The sequence below is a fragment of the Jaculus jaculus genome, chromosome 8 (genome assembly GCF_020740685.1).
Source record: "Jaculus jaculus isolate mJacJac1 chromosome 8, mJacJac1.mat.Y.cur, whole genome shotgun sequence".
Taxonomy (NCBI): domain Eukaryota; kingdom Metazoa; phylum Chordata; class Mammalia; order Rodentia; family Dipodidae; genus Jaculus; species Jaculus jaculus.
This window is the reverse complement of record NC_059109.1, coordinates 3,529,998-3,555,009: the sequence shown is the minus strand read 5'-3', so window position 1 is coordinate 3,555,009 and position 25,012 is coordinate 3,529,998. Positions and strand designations below refer to the sequence as shown.

At 55.6% G+C, this 25,012-nt stretch overlaps 1 protein-coding gene and 1 non-coding gene across 4 annotated transcripts in view; both read right to left on the bottom strand.

The window, feature by feature from the left end:
- Positions 1–469: 469 nt before the first annotated feature.
- Pacsin1 (protein kinase C and casein kinase substrate in neurons 1) overlaps positions 470–25,012 on the bottom strand; it is a 63,003-nt gene continuing 38,460 nt past the window's right edge. The window contains exons 1-11 of one of the 3 annotated variants that reach the window (XR_006638575.1): positions 21,868–21,964; positions 12,040–12,165; positions 11,005–11,161; positions 7,226–7,461; positions 6,145–6,300; positions 5,851–6,026; positions 4,584–4,704; positions 4,369–4,496; positions 3,437–3,624; positions 2,399–3,123; positions 470–1,981 (exon numbers count right to left, since the gene is read on the bottom strand). Coding sequence is in view for 2 of the 3 variants with exons in the window: in XM_045157368.1 (XP_045013303.1) it covers positions 3,014–3,123; positions 3,437–3,624; positions 4,369–4,496; positions 4,584–4,704; positions 5,851–6,026; positions 6,145–6,300; positions 7,226–7,461; positions 11,005–11,161; positions 12,040–12,102 (1,335 nt within the window). In the remaining variant the exon portion in view is untranslated. Of the gene's footprint in view, positions 3,124–3,436; positions 3,625–4,368; positions 4,497–4,583; positions 4,705–5,850; positions 6,027–6,144; positions 6,301–7,225; positions 7,462–11,004; positions 11,162–12,039; positions 12,166–21,867; positions 21,965–25,012 lie in introns of those variants that run through there. The other 2 variants (XM_045157368.1, XM_045157369.1) reach the window with 2 other exon arrangements.
- On the bottom strand, positions 4,986–5,092 carry LOC123463046. The gene has a single exon (XR_006638658.1). It is a non-coding gene; the product is annotated as a U6 spliceosomal RNA (small nuclear RNA).

Below are 25,012 nucleotides of genomic sequence, written 5' to 3'. Positions count from 1 at the left end.
GTCTACCTGTATTTCCCGCACGTACATTCGCCCAACCCATGCGTCCTGAGAACCTACCATGCGCCAGGTGTTCCCAAACAAACTCCAGGTGCACGCGCCACTTTGTGCATCTGGCTTCGCCTGGGTGCTGGGGAACTGAGCCTGGGGCCTTAGGCTTTTCAGACAAGTATATTAACGACCTTTTTTTTTCACTGGCCTTGACAACAAAACTTTGAAGTACAGGTCACTCCTTGGTTTTGCAGATGAGAGCCATCTGGCCAGTCACACAGGACTGGACACTGAACCCACACACCCATCTCTGCCCAGAGTGGGGCTCTGGCTGCTCCTTGCACATTGCCCCCCCCATCCAGCCTCATGACTTGCTCAGGGCCAGCTCCAGGCCAGACATCCCAACCACAGAGGCCCCCACGTGGAGGAGCTGCAAGCCCCCAGGACTGAAGACGCACAGGACTCAGACCACCACGTCCAGCCAGGTTGACACAGTTCTGGGTTTTATCCACAGTCATACAGTCACAGCTTATAGATATATATATTTGTATTTATATACCTTTAAATTACACAATCATGTACAAAAACAGGTGCATTGCTGAGACCACAGCACTTCTCGGAGTTTCACAAGTGTCGGGACTAACGGGAGTCAGGAAACCTAGGGTGGCAGACGCGGTGGCGGCGGGCGGCGGGTCAGCCCTGGCCCCTGGAGGAAACGGGCCGCACGATGATGGCTAACTGGACACAACACGTCACTGGCCGGGCCCTGCTGGGGCGGGCCCGTGCAGCAGCGAGGGGCGGGGCGCGGAGGGGCGGGGCCCGGCCCGAGTGGTGCTGGACACCAGCACTGACCGGTGGGGCGGGGCTCAGGGAGCGTCCAGGTTGGAGACCCTCCAGCGCCAGGGTTCTGAGGAGCTTGGGGACCAAGAGTGTCCAAATTGGGGACGTGGCAGGTGTGTGTGGGGGGGTGACTGTTCAGAAGGGGTGGATTTTCCAGTCTCTGCCCCGGTCGGTGTAGGCAGCTGAGTACTGAGGGGCACAGGCCTGGGGTCCAGCCAGGGCCTCGGCCCTCCCCAGGTGCTGGGAAGCCACTAGCGCAGAGAGGGGGAGCCCAGGCCCCAAGGTGCAGACGTGGCAGCTTCTTGCCTTTCCAGGGAGAGGGTTAGAGGCAGACCCCCACCCCAGTGGCAGTCTTGCCTGCAAGGGAGGCAGGAAAAGCTTTGTTTCTGGACAAGGGAGGATTTGAAGTCTTGCTTCGGGATCTGAGGGTTACCAGGGCACATCTCAGGCCATACAGCCGCGGCTCAGAGATCAGACAGTGATCAGGAACGGGGTGTTGGCTGCTGAGGGGTGCTTGCCCGTTCCTGGGGTGCCATCACCCTGGTCTTTTCCTTCAAGCCCCTTGCCACAGCTGTACTCACAGGAAGTGCGGTAGAGCCTCAAGGCCGGGATCCGCACAGGTTGTTGAGAGAAGCCATGGGGGCCGTGAAAGACGGGTGCTGGGGGCAGGGTGTAGCACTCTTCCCTAGAGACCACCAGATGTGGGAGGGGTATGGAGAAGCGTGCAATCCAGAGGCCCCAGCTGTGATCCCGCTGAGACCTCAGGACTTCTCAGGCCCCCATCCCAGAGGTAGGGGGAGAGCTCCTTTGACCACTCCCCACCTCATGGGGTCTTGTCCAACCTGGGTCTGCTTCCCAGCCCCCACGCACCTGAGGGACAGCAAGCACCCCATCTTCTGGCCTCACTGCTCTCACCAACCTTCTGCCCTCTGCCCTTTCCGGGCCCCTAGCTCTAACTGGGACCCAGGCTCAGAGAGGCGGGGGTTGCTAAACAGAGGGCGTGTTATTGGGATACTGAGAGGCACAAGGGAAAAGACATGGTGACTCTCTAGCTCCAGAGGGCCAGAGCTCTTCCCTGCTGCCAAACAAGGCTGGCTTCCCCTGATGGTCTCAGGCTGGAGGCTTCCGTGGACCCGTGTCTCCCCAGGGAGGCCTGGAGAAAGAAGCAGGGGTAAAGAGTCTAGGAGCAAGGTACAAGGTTCAGTTTCACGAAGTCTGAACTTGAGCCTAGTGATTTTTGGGTTCTGGATGACTACAGAGGAAGAGGGAGTGGGTGGGCAAATGCCCCCTCCCCAGGAAATGGGAGGCGGCTGCTACTGTTGCTGGCTTTGCCCTGGACTTGGACTTGGGGGGAGGGCTCTGCCGGGTACCAAGGCCTCAGGAGAGGGGCAGAGTTCCTGCCAGCTACTGAGTGCTGCTGCTCCAAGGGAGGTCCCTGTCCTCAGTCTGGGAGCAGGAAGCAAAGGCCCACGCAGGGTCTTCGTTCATTCAACGGCCCTGGCGCAGTCTGGGGTGGGGACTTGCTCTCCCTTCCTGTGTGCCAGGGACACCGTCATTTCCCCCAGCTCACCTGCCTTCACGTCCGAAGGACCCCTGGGACCCTCTGCAGAGATGGAGGTGTATATGGCCATTCCTACCCCCAGCCCACTGGTCCCAAGGGGTGGGGCTAGGAGGAGAAGGCCACTCCCTCCACAGGGGCAGAGTGGAAGACTAACGATAGGGAGGCCTCCTTCCTGGAGCCTAGAGGAGGCCCTTGGGAGGAAGGTAAGTGGCAGATGTGGGATGGAAGAGGAGGCGGCCAGGGAGCCAGGCACAGACAACAGGGCAGGTGCTGGCAGCCTGGGGAGGTAGGGGCGAGGCGGGGGGCGGGGGGAGGACCCAGAAGACATCCCTCAGGGCTCGAGAGATGCTTTGGTGGACTCTGTAGAGCAGATGTTGTTGAGCTAAGACCCAAGACCCCCAACCACTCTAGGGCCACCATCCTAAATTAGCCCACCACCCTGGTCCCCAGGTGGCCCTGCAAATGCTCTGTCTCTATTTCTTCTTTTGCTCTGTTTTGACTTTTAAAAAAATAAAAGCTTGATTGGAAAATATGTCTGGAACTCTATGGTGAGGGGAAAGAGTCGAGGGTGGGAAGAAGGGGAGGCGGTGGGGAAGGAGTGAGGGGAGGGGGCAGCCAGGGCAGCTAGATGGCCTCCACGTAATTGGCAGGATAGAGGCCCAGCTGCCCGCTGTCCAGCCGCCCGCGGCACCAGCCCTGCTCGTCCTCTTCGCCCAGCTTGGTGAGCTCGTCTCCTGGGAAGGGGACACAGGTTGCGGGTGCTCAGAGAGGGCCACCCATCCTGCAGCACACCCGCTGCTAGGTGAATTCGACCGAGCCCCGCCTGACTCCCAGCCACCCTCCCTTAGCTGCCCCTGTCACCGAGGTCCACACCGACTTCGCCACCACCAAGCCTGACCTCAGCCACGCCCGGGATGCTCAGGCCGTCTCCACCCCTTTCCTGCAAATCCTCTCCAAGCGATGCCTAGACCTGCCCCGTGCCACCCACTCACCTAATCCTGGCGCAGACCCAGGCCTCTCCCCCAGCCAGCGTCCAGCCCGTCTTACCCGCTTTGAAGCTGAGCTCGTCCTGCTCCTGGCCATCATAGTCGTAGAGTGCCCGCACGCGCACCCCCTTGGCGTCGTCCTCAAAGGGGTTGGCACCACCATTAGCCTCGTTGCCCCCAAAGGGGTTCCCGCTCTCATCATCCGACCACTCAGTGGCATAGGCCTGGCCTCTGTCGTAGCTGCTGACACTGAGATGCAGATGGAGAGACCTAAGTCGGCCAGGCCCAGCCCCCAGCGCTGCCCTCGCCTAACGAGAGTGCGGGCCTCAACTCCTACCAAGGTCCAGCAACGGGCAGCACAGGAGGGAGCTGAAGCCAGTGACCCGGGGGGGGGGGGCAGCCTTAAACAGAGGTGAGAGGTGCGGTCATTTGCACTTTAAGAAGAGGGAGCTTGAAGGGAGTCTCAGAAAGTAGTCCATAAGGGTCAATTCCCCCCGCCCCCCGCAGTGGTTAGTAGTGAGGAGCCAGACCGCCTGGACAATCTTTCTTTCTATCTCCTTTCTAGCTTACTGGTCTCTGCTACTGAGTTTTCTTCCTCACAGAAGTCCAATCATTTGTAGCTAGGATCCACATTTGAGAGAGAACATGACATTTGGCTTTCTGGGCCTGGGTTACCTCACTTAGTATCATCCTTTCCAGATCCATCTTTCTGGCTCTGTGGTTCCTAGCTGTGTGCCCTGGGAGGGTCACCCCTCCTTTCTGGACTCCAGCTTCTCTCTCTGTAAAATGGTAATATATACATATCCTCCCCAGGGGCTTAAAGGAGCCATATAAGGAGAATGCTCAGGACTCTGCCTGTGCGGCACAGCGGGTGTCTTGAAGGATCAGGTGATACACGGCTGTTAGATCATTTCTTGTCCCCTGGGGTAAGACTCGCTGATCCCAGTGTGTGGGGGCCTGCGCTCCTCCCGGAAGACCCGCAGGGGCACTCACCTGCCACGGTCCCCAGCCTGGGACGTGGTCTCCACAGCCCCTGTGGCATTGCTCGGCGTGGTCCCCTCTGCCTTCTTGGGTTGCTTCTCCTTCTTGGCGGCAGTGTGGGGGAGGTCTGGGTTCCACTCCTGGTGGGAGCCCGAGAGCCATTAGGCTGGGGGGCTGCACCCAGAGGCCCGTTCAGGCTCCCCCTCACCACCCCTGCACATCCTCACCTCAAACTGGGGCCAGTTCATGGGCATGCCTGGGCCGCTGGTGCTGCGGAACCACCTGAGGTCCTCCTGGGCGTCAGCGCCGCGGATGGCCTGCTCCAGCTCCCGGTACACGTGGATGTAGCTGGGGGGGGGGGCACAGGCTCACCACAGCCCCTCCTGAGTGTGTGTGCGTGTGTGTACACTCTTGCGCACTGGTGTGGAGACCAGAAGTTGACACTGGGTATCTTCCTCAATTGCTCTGTACTTTTTTTTTAACTTATTTTTACTTTTTTTAAACTATATTTTAAAAATTGTACTTTTCAAAATATTTTATGTATGTACTTATTTATTTTTATTGTACCATAAAGTTTAATTATTGTTCAGAAAAAAATAAGCAAATAACCTCCTCTGAGAAAATATATAAAAAATACGGAATGCTTCACAAATTTGCACGTCATCCTTGCGCAGGGGCCATGCTAATCTTCTCTGTATCGTTCCAATTTTAGTATATGTGCTGCCGAAGAAAGCACTTGTTTATTTGAGGGGGATGTTTTCAAGGTAGGGTCTTGCTCTAGCCCAGGCTGACTTGGAATTTACTATGTAGTCTCAGGGTGGCCTTGAACTCACCATGATCTTCCTACCTCTGCCTCCAGAGTGCTGGGACTGAAGGCGTGCGCCACCACGCTGGGGTAGTTTTTATTTTGCTGTTTATTTATTTGAGACAGAGTCTCACTCTAACCCAGGCTGACCTGAAACTCACTCTGTAGCCCAGGCTGGTCTTAAACTCACAGCAATCCTCCCACCTCAGCCTCCAGAGTTCCGGGATTAAAGGAGTGAACAACTACTCCTGGTTTCTACCTTATTTTTGAGACAGGGTCCTCTCACTGAACTTGGCGCTCACCAACTTGGCTAGACTAGCTAACCAGAAAGCCCCGGGCATCCCGTCTCCATCTCAGCAGAACTGAGGTTGCAGGCGCACCCAGGCACACCCAGTCTGGACGTGGGCTCCGGGATGCTGAGCTCGGGCTCTCACGCTTACACAGCAGCAAGCCCTGAGCCCTCACCACTGCCCATCTCACCCCAGTGGGGGACCTGCTAGAGCACTGTGCATCCTCCAGCCAAGAAACAGTCCAGGCACACCCCACACCCACGTTTCCATGGCCTGCACCCAGGCAGCAGCTGTCCCTGGAGCCTCCTCTCGGCTTCCTGCCGATCTGCTCTCCCCTTCCCTTCACTGGGCCTGGGATATCCGCACACCAGTTACCCTAGGCCAGCCATGTCCAGGTACCTGCTGTTTTCTGCTAGGTTGAGGTGACGTTTGATGTCCAGCAGAACTTCCTTGAGGAAGACCAGCCGCTTCTCTTCAAACTGCTGGCACTGTTCAAACACCTGCTCCATGCCCTCCATGTACTGGGGTGTGGTCTTGCCCACATCTTCCAGAACTTTCTCGTATTTCTCCTGCGTCTACGGGTGCCGAGTTGGCGTGGGGTGAGACTGCATCAGACTGGTAGCTCTCAGCCACCACCCCCCAGGGACACTCTCCCCCACCCCCGCAGACCCCCGCCACCCCCACCAGGCCCACCTTCTGCACATCCTGCCTGCACTTGTCAACTTTGTCCAGTAACTTCTTCTGCTGCTCAGGCGTGACCGACTGCTCAGCCTTGCTGTTCATCTCTCGCGTCATGGCCAGCTTCTCCTCTTTGCAGGCCAGATGGTAAGCCTTCTTGGCTGCTTCCAGCTGTGGGGAGAGGGCCAGGGCTGGGCATACATGTGCTTGAACGTCATTGCTGACCACCCCATCACCACCCACACACCACCCACTCCCCACCCGGGGGCTGTGGGTGCGTGTTCCTAAGAGGCACCCTGTCAGAGGGATGTGTGGAGCTGGCCAGTAACCTGCCCTCCTATCCCACAGGTATCTCCCCTGGGGAAAGTGCCCCTTTGGGGCTGGGCATAAGGCTTAGCGGTTCAGACGCTTGCCTGCAAAGCTGAAGGACCCAGGTTTGATTCCGGGATCCATGAAAGCCAGATGCACAAGGTGGCACATGCATCTAGAGTTCGTTTGCAGTGGCTAAAGGCCCTGGTGTGCCCATTTTCTTTCTCTCTTTTTCAAGTAAATAACTATTTCTTTAAAAGAACGTGCCCCTGTCCCCGTGGGTCTCTCTCACAGTGCTGTGGGCTCATGGGTAAAGGGAGGACACTGTTCTTTCTGGAAGGTGGTGCTGCTCCCCCATGGGCGCCCTCGCTGTCCTCCCTGGGACACTGTGGTAATTAGAAAATGGATGACCCCCAGTAGATTCAGCAGTTTATTAAAGCTTCTAGCTTAGATTTCCAGCCTTGGCTGGAGGAGGTGTCTCAGTGGACAGAACCTAGGGTTCAGCCCTAAGGTGTTACTGGGGGCAGATCTGAATTCCAGCCTGAGGAGTGCCCAGTGCTGGGGTTCCTGGGGTGTGCTTGCTTATGCTGCGGCTGGTGGTCTTTCTCTCTGTGTGGACCTGTGAAAGGGGCCAGCTTCTGCCATCATGGAACTTCCCCTGGATCTGCGAGTTTCAGTAAATCCCTTCCTCCCACAGCTGGGCCTGGCTTGGCAGTTCATCCCAGCAACGGAAGCTGACCCCTGCAGACGCGGCCTCACGGGCTGCCCACCCGCCCCTCGTCCCCACCTCCTTCATCTTCTTGGCCCAGGGCTTCTGGGCCTTGCGGAAGCCATCTTCTGCCTCCTTGGTCTCCTTGAAGCCACCCATGATCTGCTTGTGGTAGGCGTCCTTCTGCCAGTTCTTGACCTTCTCCAGGTCCTCGTTGAGCAAGCCATTCTTCACCTCCTGGTGCAGCTCGCTCACCTTGTCCGCCTCCGTCATGATGGCCCCCCAGGCTCTCTCCAGGCTGCCGTACTGCGGGCCTAAGCGAACGGCAGGCAGGGGGTCATGGGATCGCCCAACATCCTCTGGATCTCTTCTTTCTCTGATTCTCATGGCAACTGAAATGCTTTTCTTCCCTGTATCCTCTCCATCCTCTAAGGCCCAGGCAGCCACTACCTCCAGGAAGCCTTCCCTGGCTGCTCTAACCTCACGCTCACCTGCAGCCCTCACTGGGTTCCCCCGCCTCATCTGCCTTGCCTACCCACTCACTGTACCCCTTTCTACCACGTGAGCCTCAGTGGGGGCAGTCTGGGTCCCAGGAGCTCCCACAAGCCCAACACAGTCCGGGCTCAGGGGAGGTGTTCCAGGCAAGCCGGCAAAACGTAAAATTCAGAATGAGCTGTGACAGGAGTCAGGGCCGTTGAGCCCCCATCATTTCACGTTCACTGGTCTCCAGGCGCAGTGCCAGGCAATGCCAGCTTTGCCCCTTGTGCTCATGGGGTCTAGAGGTGGACGGAAGGGCATCAACTATCAAGTCATACAGGGCTCCTGCCACAGCTAAGTGTGCGTGTGGGCTACAGTAAATGTGCTGAATGTGGGCCTGCAGAGATGGCTCAGGGGTTAAAGGCAGTCGCCTGAAAAGTCTGACAGCCTGAGTTCGATTCCCTAGTACCAGCAGCCAGATGCACGAATTTGACACAGTCATCTGGGGTTTATTTGCAGTGGCAGGGGGCCCTGGTGCACCCACCTCATATTTTTTGTCTCGCAAATAAGTAAAAATAAAATTTAAAAAGTCCCAAGGGCTGAAGAGATGTCTTAGCGGTTAAGGCATTTGTCTGCAAAGCCAAAGGACCCTGGTTCGATTCCCCAGGACTCATGTAAGCCAGTTACACAAGATGGTGCCTTCTGTTTGGAGTTTGCAGTGGATGGAGGCCCTGGCACGCCCATCCTCTCTCTGCCTCTTTCTCTCTCAAATAAATAAATATTTTTTTTAAAGTCCTGAATGTTGGGGCTGGAGAGATGGCTTAGCGGTTGAGGCACTTGCCTGTGAAACCTAAGGAGCTAGGTTCGACTCCCCAGTGCCCACATAAGTCAGATGTACAAAGTGGCACGTGCATTTGGAGTTTGTTTGCAGTGGCTGGAAGCTCCAGTGTGTCCGTTCTCTCACTCTCTACTTCTTTCTCTCTCAAATACATAAGCAGAGCCGGGTGAGTTGGCGCACGCTTTTTATCCCAGCACTCAGAAGGCAGTGGTAGGAGGACTGTTGTGAGTTCAAGGCCACCCTGAGATTACATAGTGAATTCCAAGTCAGCCTGGGCTAAAGCGAGACCCTACCTTGAACTTCCCCCCCCGAAAAATAATAATAATAAAAATAAATAAATAAATAAATAATTTTTTAAAGTCCTAAAAGCCAGGCGTGATGGCCTATGCCTTTAATCCCAGCACTCAGGAGGCAGAGGCAGGAGGATCACCTGAGTTCGAGGCTACCCTGAGCCTGCAGAGTGAATTCCAGATCAGCCTGGGTTAGAGTGAGAGCCTATCTGGGGGAAAGAAAAAAAAAAAAAAAAAGGCCTGAATGAGAACTGAACAATAGTAACATGAGCAAGTGTTCTTATTCCTAGGAGACACCTGAAGAATTTGGGGGTAAGGAGGCAATGGCTCCTATTTCTTCTCAAATAGTTCAGAAAAAAAATACACATAAACAAGCCGGGTGTGGTGGCACACACCTTTAATCCCAGCACTCAATTTGAGGCCACCCTGAGACTACATAGTGAATTCCAGGTCAGCCTGGGCTACAGCAAGACCCTACCTTGAAAAACAAACAAACAAGCAAAAAAAAAAAAAAAAAAAAAAAACACCCGCATAAACAGAGGAAAATTGCCTGGCAGATCTCAACTTGTGAGGCCAGCCTGAGCTACACAGCAGGATCTTCTTTCAAAATAGAAAGAAAAGCAGGGCGTGGTGGTGCACACCTTTAATCCCAGCACTCAGGAGGCAGAGGTAGAAGGATCACCGTGAGCTCGAGGCCACCCTGAGACTACATAGTGAATTCCAGGTCAGCCTGGGCCAGAGTGAGACTCTATCTCAAAAAAAAAGAAAATACAAAGAAAAAAGTTGGACAGCTGAGTGAGGTGGCACACCTTTAATGCCAGCACATGGGAGGTAGAGGTAAGAGGATCGCTGTGAGTTTGAGGCCAGCCTAGGAGTACACAGTGAGTTCCAGGTCAGCCTAAATGAGACCCTACCTTGAAAAAAAAAAAAAAGTTGGGTATGGTGGTGCACACCTCTAACTCCAGTGTTGGGGAGGTAGAGGCAGAAGGTAGAGTGAAACCCTACCTTGAAAAAAACAAAAACAAAATAAAATAAAACAAAAGGCATAGTGATGCATACCTTTAATGTTAGCACGCGGGAGGCAGAGGTAGGAGGATCACCATGAGTTTGAGGCCATCCTGAGACTACATAGTGAATTCCAGGTCAGCCTGAGTGAGACCCTACCTTGAAAAAAAAAAGTTGGGTATGGTGGTGCACACCTCTAACCCCAGTTTTGGGGAGGTAGAGGCAGAAGGATCAGAAGTTCAAGGCAATTGCCTGCAAAGCCTAAGGACCCTGGTTTGATTCCCCAGTACCCACATAAGCCAGATGCACCGGGCACATGCATCTGGAGGCCATTTGCTGTGGCTGGAGACCCCGGTGTGCTCATTCTCTCTCTATCTGCCTCTTTCTCTCTCAAATTAATAAACAAATAAATAAAATGTTTTTTAAAAAACAAAGGAAAAGAGAAAACAAAAAGTGAAAAGGGTGGGGGGAGAGAAAAAACATGGTGAAACAGTAATTAACTGTGAAGCTGGGTGAGAGGGACCCAGCTCTATTATGATCTGAGAGACAGAGAGAGGCACCAGGGCCTCCAGCCACTGCAAACAAACAAACTCCAGACACATGTGCCACTTTATGCATCTGCCTTACGTAGGTACTGGGAATCAAACCTGGGTCCATAGGCTTCACAAGCAAGCACCTTAGCCGCTAAGCCATCTCTCCAATCCCAACTGTGACTTTTATACAAGCTTAAATTATTTAAAAATAAAAGGCAATCCAGCCAGGCCAAATGAGCCAATGGGTGCAATAGTGGCATGCCTGTTATGGGGGAAATCAGCTGCTTTCTAATTGGACTGGAGGCCTGCTCCATGGGAGGGAACACATCCCTGATACTGAAAACCTCCAACAGGGGTAGTCATGAGCTCTAGGGGTGTAATGTCTGCTGCTAAATGTATATACTATGCTCACCAAACTGCCCAGGAAGCACTTGTCTTAATGTTCATACCCATATATTAATGCTACTCTCACTTTTGGTTAGAGAAGCTTCTTTTCAGACAGCAGTGACCTTGGGATGACTCAGAAGGCACCATGGTGCTGAGAAGTGACAGAGGAGTGCTCAGCACTGCAATATCTCTATCACACCTTCCAAGGCTCAGGGTCCATTGCGGAAAAGGTGGCAAAAAGAATGTAAGAGCCAAAGGAAGGTTAGGACTCCTTACAACATGCCAGGGCTGCCCACGAGGCGGGGGTGGGGGGGGTGGGCGGGGTACCTTTCTCGATGAGCTGGCGCCAGCGCTTGGCCCAGTCGGTGAGCTGCTGCGCGTAGGCCTTCTCGATCTTGGCGCGCTCCTGCACGCAGCTCATGAGGTCGTTGCACAGGCGGTGGCCGTCGTCGATGCGCTTCACCGTGCGCTTGTAGTTCCCCACCTGGCGGCGGGCTGCGGGTGTGAGTGTCCGCGCCGCCTGCGACCCCGGCGCCGCCCGCCTGCCGTCCAGCCCATGGCATCCCAGGCCATGGCATCCCAGCCCAGCCCAAGCGTGCCGCCCAGCAGGTGCCACGTCAGGCCCCACAGCGTCCACGCACCCTCCTCCTCCTACCCCGAACAATCTCCTGGCAGCCTACAGATTGCGGAAAAAGGAGTTTTATATAATTTGGACTTGGGCTAGAATGAATTATTCATGTTGCTCCTGTGAGCTAAATCTATTGTATTTATAGAGTCATGTAAGCTTGCTTGAGTCGAGCCGCCGCTTCTTGACACAATATTATGTTTTGTAGACATCTCATTAAACACTTATTAATTTAGGTCTGCCACTTTTCGTTTTGGGTTTCCGGAGTCAATAGCAACTCCTCACCTCCTCTCTCCCATCCCCCCCCCACCTCGCCCCTGGCTTCAAATATTTTCAGATGTTCCTGAAAATGTTGGCTTATTGTCTCCCCTCGACTTCTCAGGGGCTGCCACCTCCCTGGTTCGATATCCCACACCCTCTCCCACCCACCACACAGTGGGTAGGGCAGGAGTGGCTGGGAAAAGCTGGGTAACTGTGGGCACCAACCCAGTCAGGCCCCCCAGCGGAGAAGGTTGGAGGGGGCCTGGTCCCTGGTGGTGAAATAGCATCGCTTCTCTCTGGGGCAGAGGGCTTTAAACCCAGTGGCAATAGTCTAACCCCACTTCATGGCTACTGCAGGATTTTAGAGGGGCCCAAGGGTTTGGAATTTGCTTAGGAGCAAGGTTGAGGTTATGAAGTGGGGGACAGTGGGACCCAGGCCTCCACTCAGCCAGGCCTGGGATGCGCCAAAGCCTCACCTCCCAGAAGCTGTCGGTGGTCTCCTCTGGAGCTACGGAAGCCTCATCGTAGGAGCCGGACATGGTGCGGCCGTGGGCAGACGGGCAGGTACAGAGCTGCTGTTAACAAGCTGGGCTGCTCACAGGCTGCGAGGGTAGGAGAGAAAGCCACAGAGATGAAATGTGCCCCATGCCAAGCCTGGGTCCCCACCTACATGGGGAAAAAGGAATCTGGCCAAGGGATGGAGTCGGGGGCTTCCTGTTCTGGCACTTGCTCACCATCCCTAGGGTGACCCCAAGATTCAAACTGTAACACTTTTTTGGGGGGGTTCTGAAGTAGGGTCTCACTCTAGCTCAGGCTGACCTGGAAGTCACTGCATAGTCTCAGGGTGGCCTTGAACTCATGGCCATCTTCCTAGCTCGGATTACAGGCGTGTGCCACCACACCCAGCTTCTGTACCACTCTTGTTGGCACCTCCACATCTCTCCTCCACACCTGCTCCTTCCCCTCCCTCAAGATCCATCCCTAGCTCCTTCGGGGTACCTCTCTCAGAAGCCACCCACCCCCTACCACAAACCTTCCCCCTTAGGGTGTGGGTCGTAGACGCACTCCATGACCCTGTGAGGCCCGGCTGGCTTGCCAACTCTGGCCCCTCTGGTGGGGCTCCTCTCCGTGCTGTGTTCCCCTCAGCACGGCCCTTCCTGACCCAGCTGGATCCTTGCACTAGGTCCAAAAGATGTTCCCGGGTACCCCACAGCCCCCAAACAGCGTCCCTGTCTCAGCCCCTAGTGCGCAGCTCCCCACCCCAACCCCGTGCAACAGGACTCAAGCTCCCCGGGGACTGGCAGCGGGCTCCTCTTGCACCCTGATTTCCCTATGAGCCTATCCCCTCTCTTCTAGCTGCCCCGGCGCCCAACCTCAACAGCCCCGTCAGTGGCTTACGAATCTCCTGTGTGTCCTGGGCATAAGGCTCCCTGGCCCCTGGGTCACACCCTGTGATCTGTGCAGTGTCCGGGCACTGCAACTGCCCTGGTTCTGTCAGCAGGCATCACAGTTGATCAATCTAGGCCATGTGCTGCCCCAGGGTCCAGGGGGCCTCTCCTCCCCCATCGCGCCTCGCTGCTACCCCGTCAAGAATGGCTCAGAGCCGGGTGTGGTGGCGCACGCCTTTAATCCCAGCACTCGGGAAGCAGAGGTAGGAGGATCACCGTGAGTTCAAGGCCACCCTGAGACTACATAGTGAATTCCGGGTCAGCCTGGGCTAGAGTGAGACCCTACCTCGAAAGATCAGGAAAAAAAAAACAAAAAAAAAGAATAGCTCAGTAGTCAGGAGACAGGAGGGACATAGAGGGCCAGGGGCCTGTCTGCAAAGACAGTGAAGGCCATGGTCACAGCCTCCAGGGTCCTCTCCTTGTCTCTGTTCTACAGCCTTGGGGCCTAAAGCCTTGACCAGGGAGGTCGCTGGGGTGGGGGGTGGGAAGAGAGAGTAGGCTGGCTCTGCAAGCTTCAGTCCCCCCTGGGGGTCCAGAAGACCCTGTCTCTTACCACCCACTGTCCCTCAGGCTCGGTACAGGTGTCACCAACACGTGAGGATTCTTTTTATTTTTTTTGGAGATGGGGTTTCGAGATAGGGTCTCACTCCAGCCCAGGCTGACCTAGAATTCACTATGGAGTCTCAGGGTGGCCTCACTGTGATCCTCCTACCTCTGCCTCCCGACTGTTGGGATTAAAGGCGCGCGCCACGCCCAGCTTGTTTTTTGTTTTTTTTTTTTTTTTTTTAAGTGAGGATTCTTGGTGAAGAATGCTGCTGTCCCCAGAGTGGCCTCCCCACTTGTCCAGGGCCTGGTGCCCTTTCCTGGGAACAACCCGATACTGCCTTCTGAGGTCACACGGAATGAAGGTGGAACCGCAGCCACGTGCCTCTCTCCCGCAGTGGCGGGGACATGAGTGGCACAGCTCGCGGGATCCACTCTGGTGTGTTTCATAAGCCACACTACCCGCCGCCAGCACCATCTCCAGGAATCCACCACATCGCCAGCGGCACAGCGGGAGCATGCTCATTTACTGCCGGTCAATGTAAAAGGCTGGAAATGACCCAAATCCGCGTCCCTAGGGTGCCGGCTAAGTAAATTACAGGGCAGGCCTGCAACTGGGCTGTCCCCTCTCCAAACCCACCCGAGCAATGACACTGCAGCGACACATCACACACGTGCACGGCGCTGATCGGCCTGGCTGGGAAAGGACAGACAGACACTATTTCTGGAAAACCTCAAAGGAAGGTGGTAATGGTGGTCACCTTCGGAAAACTGGGGTGCGGGGACGGGGGCGTCGGGCAAGGTGGACAGCGTTTTCTTACTCTGGTTTCCCCCTGTTCTTTTCCCGTCACTTTGTGTGAATGAACAGTATTGTTTTTTCTTTCTTTATTTTTTCTTCTTCTTCTTCAAGGTCGGGTCTCACTCTAGCCCAGGCTGACCTGGACTTCACTATGTAGTCTCAGGCTGGCCTCGAACTCACAGCAATTCCACCTCTGCCGCCCCGAGTGCTGGGATTAAAGATGTGTGCCACCACACCCAGCTATTTTCCTTAAAAAAAAAAAATTGCAAGGAGAGAGAGAAAAAAAATGGGAGTGCCAGGGCTTCCAGCCACTGCAAACAGAGCTTCAGATGTATGTACCACCTTGTGCATCTGTCTTTACATGGGTACTGGGGAATCAAACCCAGGTCATTAGGCTTTTCAAGCAAGCACGCCTTTGCTGCTGAGCCATCTCTCTAGCCCTGTTTTTCCTTCCTTAAAAATTATTTTTATAGAGCCGGGCGTGGTGGCGCATGCCTTTAATCCCAGCACTCGGGAGGCAGAGGTAGGAGGATTGCCGAGAGTTCGAGGTCACCCTGAGACTACATAGTGAATTCCAGGTCAGCCTGAGCCAGAGTGAGACCCTACCTCGAAAAAAAAAAAAAATTATTTTTATAGGCGGGCATTGTGGCACATGCCTAAAATCCAGCACTCAGGAGGCAGAGGATCACCGTGAGTTAGAGGCCACCCTGAGACTACATAGTGAATTCCAAGTCAGCCTGAGCTGCAGTGAGACCTTACCTTGAAAAACAAAACAAACAAAAAAGAGGATTTGCAAGTAGAGAGATGAGAGAGAGAACATGGATCTGCTAGGGCCTCCTTCCACCGCAAACAAACTCCAGGCATCTGGCTTTACGTAGGTACTGGGGGATTGAGCCCAGGTCATCAGGCTTTGCAAGCAAGTACTTTAACCACTGAGCAACCTTATTTTCCTTTCCTTTCCTTTCCTTTCTATCTTTCTTTTCTTTCTTTCTTCCTTTTCTTTGAGGTAGAGTCTCACTCTAGCCCAGGCTGCCCTGGAACTCACTCTGTAGTCTCAGACTGGCCTCCAACTCACAAGTGATCTTCCTACCTCTGCCTCCCAAGTACTGGGGTTAAAGGTGTGCACCACCACACCTGGCAAAAATATTTTTTAAAAAGGAAAAAAAATAAAGCCAGGCATGGTGATGTACTCCTTTCATCCCAGCACTTTGGAGGCAGAAGTAGGAGGATCAGTGTGAGTTGGAGGCCAGCCTGAGACTACAGAGTGAGTCCAGGTCAGCCTAAGCTAGAGACCTACTTCGAAACCCCCTCCCCCTCAAAAAAGGAAAGAATTAGTTAAGGCGGAGAGCCCAGCCCATAGCTGACTCTAGGCCCTTTATATTCAGCCCCTAGACTGGACCCACACAGGGACAAGCTCAGGAGGCAGACAGGGAGGCAAGGCGTGAGCCCCACACCCTGGGGCAGGCAGAGATTTCCCTCTGGCCAAGTGCCATGTTCTTCTTAGTGTGGCAGGGCTGTGTCTCTCTCTGGGGTCCCGCATGGCCAGTAGCTGAGGTCTGACAGGATGCTGGACTTTCTCATCTCACCACACAGGCACCAGGCCCATTCTAGTCCCTCATTGTGATCACAAGACCACTGTGGGGCAGCAGAGATGGCTCAGCGGTTAAAGGCACTTGCTTGTAAAGCCTGACAGCCTGGGTGTGATTCCCCAGTAGAGTGGTACATGTGTCTGGAGTTTGTTTGCAGCGGCAGGAGGCCCTGGTACAAGCCCATACTTTCTCTTCGTTTCTCGCTCAAATACATACGTAGGCTGAAGCTGGGCATGGTGGTGCATGCCTTCAATCCCAGCTTACAAATAAACAAAAATAAAAAAGCTGCTTCAGCCAGGCATGGTGGTACACACCTTTTTAATCCCCGCACTCAGGAAGCAGAGATAGGAGGACCACCGTGAGTTTGGGGCCACCCTGAGACTTCATAGTGAATTCCAGGTCAGCCTGAACTAGAGTGAGACCCTACCTCAAAAAACAAAAAACAAAACAAAACAAAAAAGGGGCTGAGAGATGGTTAAGTCATTTGCCTGCGAATCTAAAAGACCCACATAAACTAGATGCACAAGGTGGCAAATGCTTCTGGAGTTTGTATGCAGCAGCCGGAGGCTCTGGAGCACCCATTCTCTCTCTCCTATCTGCCTCTTTCTCTCTCAGATAAATAAAGTATTTTATAACTATAAGATTAAATAGTTGAGGCAAGCGCAAGGTCACACATGCCCACTAGGCGGCACAAGCATCTGCAGTTCGACTTCAGTAGCTGAGGCCCTGGCCCGCCAATTCTCTCCCTCTTACTCTCTCTAAAAAATTAAAAATAAATAAAAAAGGAGAGAAATTGAGAAGGACACTCGAAATCAACCTCTGGTCTCCACATCATTACACAATCACACACTTATACGAGAAAGAGAGAGAGAGAGAGACGGAGACCCTGTCCAGCCTCTGCTGGGGCTCCTAATGAAGCAAGGATTCAGGTTGGCTATTGGGTGCTGTCCCCCATTCCTGTGGAGCCCCTGCTGATTTGTCTGCTCGCACCCTGCAAAATTCCTTCCCATTACTCACCTAACCCGCCCCAGACCTTGCTTCTCTCCAAGGGTCCCTCAGCCCCTCTAAGGCTTTCCAAGCCCTTGACCTCATGGGGCCCTCCTCCCACTCTGCCAGGAGCATGGGCTCAGAAGTCTGACAGGATGCTGGCCTCAGTTTCCTAACTGAGAAGGGAGGGTGCTGGTAGCCCCTACTCTGGAAGCAGGGGTAGGAAGCAGTAGGTGGTCAACACACAGTAGGGAGAGGCAGGTCTTGTCCCAGGGCCACCACTGGCAGAAAAGACAGGAGCTTACCTCTCTGGGTGACCCACCCACTCTGCTTACACTCCAGAACCCCTCAGGACTGCTGGGCCTCATCTGGGGCCCCAGTCCTCTGTGAAAAAATGGGCCCACGCCAGGCACGGTGGCGCACGCCTTTAATCCCAGCACTCGGGAGGCAGAGGTAGGAAGATTGCTGTGAGTTCAAGAACACCCTGAGGCTACATAGTGAATTCCAGGACAGCCTGGGCTAAAGTGAGACCCGACCTCGAAAAACCAACACACACACACACACACACACACACACACACACACACACAAGAGGCTTGGCTTGGCTTCCTCCTGTTTTTTCCCTTGTGTCCGAAAGCCAGGCCCAAGCCAGGTGTGGGCACCACTGTCACCCCAGTTCCGGGAGTTGGAGCAGGAGAGTGAGAAGGTCAAGGTCACCCTCAGTTACAGTGTGAGCAATGTGAGGCCAGATGGGGCTACTTGAGACCGTTTCAAAAATAAATAGATGGGGCTGGAGAGATGGCTTAGCCGTTAAGGCATTTGCCTGCAAAGCTTAATGACCCAGGTTTGATTTCCCAGTACCTATGTAAAGCCAGGTGCACAAAATGGTGCATGTAACTGGAGTTTGTTTGCAGTGGCTGGAGGCCCTGGCATGCCCATTCTCTCTCTCTCATTGTTTGCTTGCAAGTAAGTACATTGAAAAAAAAAAAAAACTTAAAAAATAAATAAGTAGCCAGGCGTGTTGGCGCACACCTTTAATCTCAGCACTGAGGAGGCAGAGGTAGGAGGATCATGGTGAGTTCGAGGCCACCCTGAGACTCCATAGTGAATTCCAGGTCAGCTGGAGCTGCAGTGAGACCAGCTCCATCTCCGCTCCCCAAAAGTTCCCAGTCGTTCCTCTTCAGAAATGATGAATTCCAAAAGGTTGGGAACACAAGGCGTGGGAGAGGGGCCAGAGCCAGCCTCAAGGAAGCTGGAGGACCCCAGGGAGACGCAGTGGGATCTGGCCAACGGGAAGGGTCAGAGGCAGGTTCTGTCCTTCTCCTCTGGGAAATCACTCCAAGCAGAGCCCCGCGGCCCCGCAGTCAGGTGCCAAGTGCAGGGACCACGGACTCGGGAGTGGGGGAGGGGAGGCTGGATGCGGCTTCCCACAGAGGCACACTCCACGTGGCCTTGGGATGCGCTGACAGAAAGGGCCGAGTGTGGAGCTGCCAGCAGGACCCAGGCGCGGCCCTCACTCCCAGCAGCGGTCGGGCACAGAGGTGCCCCTGGGCCTGTGCTCACCCCCCCTACCTGCAGGCCTGCCGAGCCAAAGCACTCCAATCTCCCCAGGTGGCAGCCCTTCCCTCCTGTCTCAGGTTTCTGGGAACAACCATCCTTGTCTCGGGGCAGGCTTTGGGGGGGGGCTAACATGAGGCACCCACAGATGTGATCAGGAGTGGGGGGCTGGCCGGAGGCATAGCTGTCCACCCCCCAACCCCCCGCTCTGGGTTCATCTCCTTTCTCAACTAGTGATGTGCCTTCTGCACGGGCCTGTCTGTCTGTCTGTTTGTCCAGAACCCTTCTAGGGTGCAGAGCAGAGCCTGTAGGATTGGTGGGCATGGTTAACAGACGTGCGGGGGGTGCACCGTGCTTTTCCACAGCACGGGACCCCAGAGTGACTGAACGAGGCCTTGGTGGTATGATGATGCAGCTTGCAGGGCCCCGACCCAGCCTCAGAGCTGTCCCTCCCACAGAACAGGCGCAGAGCCTACAGTTAGTTGGTCCCCTGCCTGGTGTCCTGTCCAATCTCATGCCCCTGGACCACTGCCCAGGTTAGGCATTACCTTCCCTGGTGGGGACCAAATGCTACCCGCAGCCCCGCCCCCCAACTCCCATATACAGCACAGACATCCCAGCCAGGCCCCGAGACAGCGAGACTCGGCTCGACACACCCCAGCCCTGGTTTTCACAGGACAGACACCGGCTACGGCAGCTGAAAAGGCAGACCTCCATGAGTTTGTAGAGGTGAAGTTCCAAAGGGCCCAGGCAGACAAGAGCCCAGATAAATAAATGATAAAGTCTGTCAGAATGTGACAAGAGGCCGGGCGTGGTGGCGCACGCCTTTAATCCCAGCACTCGGGAGGCAGAGGTAGGAGGATCGTTGTGAGTTCAAGGCCACCCTGAGACTCCATAGTTAATTTCAGGACAGCCTGGGCTACAGTGAGACCCTACCTCAAAAAACCAAAAAAAGAAGGGGAAAAAAAAAGAATGTGACAAGGACTGTAGAAAGAAAAACATGGGGGTGGGGACTAAGGGACGGCAGGTCTAGGAGTGGTTTTATGTGATGCAGGATGGTCAGAGAAGGTCATTATGAGGTGACCAAGACTTGAAGGGGCGAGGAAGGAGAAAGGTCTGCCAAGCGCCCAGCCACGGGGCACAGCCGATGCCAAGGCTCCCAGGCAGAAGCATGGTTTCATGGTTCAGGACCAAGGGATTGTGTGGCTGGAGCAGACAGGACAGGGGGAGGTGACAAGGAAGTGTGGAGGGATCAGGCTAAGGGTGCACATGACTTGGGTCTCACAGGCCAGAGGGAGGCTTCTTTTTTTCTCTCTTTCTTTCCTTCCTCCTCTCCTCTCCTCTTTTCCTCTTCCTTCCTTCCTTTCTTTCTTTCATTTTTCCTGCAAGGGTCTCACTCTAGCTCAAACTGACCTGGAATTCACTATGTAGTCTCAGGGTGGCCTCGAACTCATGGTGATCCTCCTACCTTGGCCTCCCCAGTGCTGGGAATAACGGCGTGCACCACTTCTTTTAGTGAAATGAAGATTCACTGCCAGGATCAGAGGTGGGGTGTGACCTGGCTTCCAGAAGAGCGGCCTATAATGGGCCAGCTACGCAGGGAGCTACCAGCTGGCCGGAGTGGCCGGGACGGGCATTGGTGAGGAGGGTGAGAGAGGCTGGGTCCGGTTGGGATGTGACTGAGAGGAGTGGGGAGTGATAGTGACTTCAGGGGATGGGATGAAGCAGACTGAGATGCGACCTGAGTTTCCTGAATGGAGAGGAGCTGCTGGGAGGGGGGCGGGGGCAGGACCTCAGTTCTGGGGACCTGAGCGGCCATGAAGAGCTTCCTTCCCTGGGACTCCTGCACTGAAGGTTCAGGCCCTTTGGAGCTCAGGCCTCTGAATCTAGGGCCTCTCCCTCTGGGGTCCCAACCTGGCTTTTAGACAAGTGCTCTGGGCTGTGGACACCCTGTGTAGGTGGGACCACTGCCCAAGTGGAGGGGAAACAGAATGAGCAAAGACAGACCCCCCCCACAAGAACATGTGTATAGGGGTGGCCTAGAGCAGGCAGGGCAGAAATAGTGCAGGTTGAGGCTGGGGCGTCAAGCAGATGGAACTTGCTAGAAGAGCCTGTCTTCTGGACCTCACCATGCCCTGGCCTGGGGACCAATGAGATAGCAGTTGAGGGACGTGAGGCAGGAGGAGGGAGAGATGAGATTCCAAGGGTGGGCACCTATCTGCACTCTCACGCCGTTGCTGCCGGCCCTCTTTGGCCTCTTTGGTCACCGCATCTTCCAGGCCCTTGACCCGGGCAGTAGGAATCTTCCAGCCCGCACCCGCAGCTGTGGTATCTGACATTTGCAGGAGCCAGCAGAGCCATGGGCTGCTGCCGGGCACATGGCCCTACCCATCTCTAGACCCCCCTTCCGGGCTGCTGACATTTGCACTGTAGGGCCCAAGTAAAGGACCAAGGCAGGCTGCGGGGGTGCTGGGTGGAGAAGCCAGGTGAGGAAAGAAGTAGGGTCTGAGCCCACTGGAGTTGGACCCAAGTCAGGCCCTTTGAATCAGGATCTCCAGCCCAGGCTGGTCAAAGCACACCTCTGCCCAGCTCCTCCCCAGCACCCCACCCCACCAGCTCCCGGGCAGACGGGCAGGCGGCACTGGCTCCTCTGCAGTGCTGAGTTCCCCCAGTAGCTCTGAGTCTATTCCCAGGAGCAATGCTGCAGAGGGCCAGCGGAGGGAGGGAGGGCCACAGGCACCCAAAACCTACCCGGGTCTGCATTCTTGTTCCTCAGTAGAGAGACCCTGAATTGTCTGTGGTTAGGCACAGGGGTCCTCTTGGAGTTTGGGGAGGGGTCACCCCATGCACAGGGAGAACACGGAGGGAGAAGGGCAGAGCGTGGGGCAAAAGGAGGCGCCTCTTGCCTGAGCAACAGCATTGAGCCACAATGCCAGAGACCACCCAGGGTGATGGAGAGGCTCTGGTGTCCAGTGGGAGGTTTGTGCCAAATGGCCAGGCTTGGCAGAGCCCTGAGTGTGTGTGTGTGTGGGGGGGGTGAGGGGCATGCTCCCGTCCCCCGGGTTCCTGTCTCTCCCCTGCGTAGCTAGCACCGGCCTGGGGAAGGGAGACAGTGAGGGGACTCTCTGCCCGCCCGCCTTGATCCACAGCCCCCAGACAGTGGCACCAGCACCTGTGGCAGCGGTGCACCCGGGGGAAGGAGGGCAACAGGAGGGCAGAAGGACGGCGGACACTGGGCAGCGGTGGTTTCAGAGGGCAGCGTTAGTGGCCCTGGCTCTCTGCCCCCGGGACGTTTTCCCTACCAGGTGCCGCTGTCTGGAAGGCAGGGGTGGCTCGGCTCCCCACTGTCCCCTGCGCTCTCCTCCGCCACCAGAAAGCCTACCTGAGCCCGGCTGGGCACCAAGCTGCAGGCAAGTGGGCGCCGACTGCCCCCGCTGGGCCAGGCCGGGGCCGGAGGGCGCGGCTGTCCTCCCTTTGCTCCGTGGCGGCGGGCGGGGAGGGCCCCTGGCGCCCGCCGGGCTGGGGGCTCGCTCCTCTGGGGTCCCCTCCAGGGCTCCTTCGGGGGGAAGGCGGCGGCGGCGGCGGCGGCGGCACCAGAACTGCAGGAGCCACAGCTCCCCGCCCCCACGCCGCCGCCTCCCTCCCCCCGGCCCGCCTCCTGCTCAGCCGCCCACCTCCTTCTGCTCGTTTCCATGGCAACCGGGCAATGCTCCGCGCCGACAGCCCGGCCCGGCGGACGGCAGGGGACGCCCTCCTCCTGCAGCGCCGCGCCGCGCGGATGCACCTGCGCGCCCGGATCCTCCCCGAAGACCGGCCGCCGGGCTCGGGCACCATTCCAAGCCTCTCCTCCTCCTCCTCCTCCTTCGCGAAACCAACTTCCCCATCTCGTGCCCGGCCCTGCCCCAGATTCCCTCGGGTTCTTAACACCTCCCGGCAGGCGCCTTTGCAAAATACATGATCGCTCATTTGCATTTGATTACTTGGAAATGTTTCCCCCCTCCCAACCTCACTCCACCCCAACCAGGCCGACTTTAAGGTGCTCACCCACAGTGGAGTAGTGCCAGGGGATTTCAGACCCATTTTACAGATTTTTAATGATTTAGTTATTTATCCGAGAGATAGAGAGAGAGAAAGAGAGAATGCGCACACCGGGGCCTCCAGCCACTGCAAATGAACGCCAGATGCATGTGCCACCTTGTGCATCTGGCTTATGTGGGTCCTGGGGAATCGAACCTGGATCCTTTGGCTTTGCAGGCAAGCGCCTTAACGGCTGAGCTCCAGCCCATTACAGATTTTTTTTTTTTTTTTTTGAGACAGGATCACAGCCCAGGTTGGCTTCAAACTTGCTTATATAGCCAAGGATGACGTTGAACTCCTGATCTTCCTGCCTTCCCTTCCCAAGTGCTGAGTGCTGGGGTCCCCCACCTCCCACCTGTCAGGAGCAGGCCATGAGCACAGGGAAGTAAGCATGACCCCCACCCCTATCCAGGCTACTCTGGACATCTGGCATAACCCCTCCTCCCAACACACACGTACGGGCCCATGAGACCTGGGTGGCCTCCCGCCTCTCACTCAGTCAAGAGTCAGACAAGAGGCAACAGTTACTTGCCCCACTTTGGATCTGAGGGCCCTCAGGCCGAAAGGCGTCCCCACCGGCTGCTGACTCCCAGGCCTGTGATTGCAGCTCTAAGGCTTCTCTGGGTTCATCTCCAGGCTACACTGCTCATGTCTGACCTGGGCACCCACGTATGTCACACATATGTGCACACACACATACCCATACAAACTCCACCTCCACATATACACATGGATTTCCACAGGCCTATGCGTCTACCTCCCCATGGCATGGAACACACAGATGACATCACAACTCCGAGACACATGCGCGTGTACTCGCAGACGCACGACACGCGACACACAAGCCAGCCGCTCACGTGAGGCTGCCGTCCATGACCAGCGTCAAGTGTCCCACCCTGGGCCTGAGTCACGAGCCCCTTCCCCGAGAGGATTTGACCGTCTGCTCCACCCCCACGAATCAATCACTAATCTGCCCAGGGCAGCATGTCCACTGTGCAGCTGACGAAGAAGCAGAGGGGTGGAGGCAGGAGACTGGATCTTGCCTCAGCACCTCCCCCTGAGACTCAGCCCATTTCTGGCCAGTCCTGGCACTTGCGGCAATGACAAGGTGGTCAACAGCCCCTCCTTCCGCGAGGGGATTCCAGGCTCCAGACAGCCCTGTGACCAACCACTGAAGCGAATGGTAGGAGACCAGAGAGAGGTATCAAGCCCCAGCATATACAGTATGGCCTACTGTCCTCAGCCCAGACATTTTGGGGCCTCAGGCAAAGGTCACTGTAGCCCCCACACCACCAGGAACTACCCCGAACCCACAGGGAGGACAGATATGATGGGGAGGACCAGCAACTCAACAAAAACTAAGCAAAAACCTCCTCTTTTTTGTTTGTTTGTTTTCCAAGGTAGGGTCTCACTCTAACCCAGGCTGACCCGGAATTCACTCTGCTTTCTCAGGATGGCCTCAAACTCATGCAATCCTCCTACCTCTGCCTGGGATTAAAGGCGTGTGCTACCACGCCCTGCTCCCTTTTGCAATACTGGGGCTTGGACTCAGGGTCTCATCTAATCACCCGACCTCCTCCCACACCCCCCACGTCTCAGTGTACGTATGTGTGTGCACACGTTTACATTTAAGCGCCACGGCGTTCCTGTGGCGGTCAGAGGACAACATGGTGTTGGTCCCTGACCTCCCCTCAGCTTGGAGCAGAGCATCACACTGTTTAACGCTAGGCCTGCCTGACCAGCAGGCCTTGGAGCTCCCTTTTGGGAGATCCTCCTGTCTCCACATCCCATCTCAACATGGGCACACTGGAGTTACAGACAGTGGCACTACCGTGTCCACTTTACATGGCTTCTGGGGTCTGGGGTTCTGAACGCAGGCACACGTTCTGTGGTCATCACGTGCTTTATCCGCTGAGCCAACCCCCCCAGCCCAAGCCTGCGCCCTTACTCTACGCTCATCATGGCGCAGACCCTCTCACTCGGATTGCTGCCAGTTCAACTAAGCCAGCCTGAGGCTGTAAGGGGATCTACAATGCTGGAGATGTCCAAAAAGCAGGAGGAGGGGCTGGAGAGAAGGTTTAGAAGTTAAGATGCTTGCCTGCAAAGCCCGATCTCCTGGATTTGATTCCCCAGGACCCACGTTAAAGCCAGATGCACAAAGTAGCACATGCATCCGATGTTCCCCTGCAGTTGCCGGAGGCCCTGGTGTGACCATTCTTATTCTCTCCTCTCGCTTTTTTCTCTCTACTTGCAAATAAATAAATAAAAAATATTTGAAATATAAAAGTGCAGGGGGAGCCGAGCGTGGTAGTGCACACCTTTAATCCCAGCCCTCGGGAGGCAGAGTTAGGAAGACTGCTGTGAGTTCGAGGCTACCCTGTGACTACATAGTGAGTTCCAGGTCAGCCTGGGCTAGAGTAAGACCCTACCTCAAAAACAAATAAACAAAC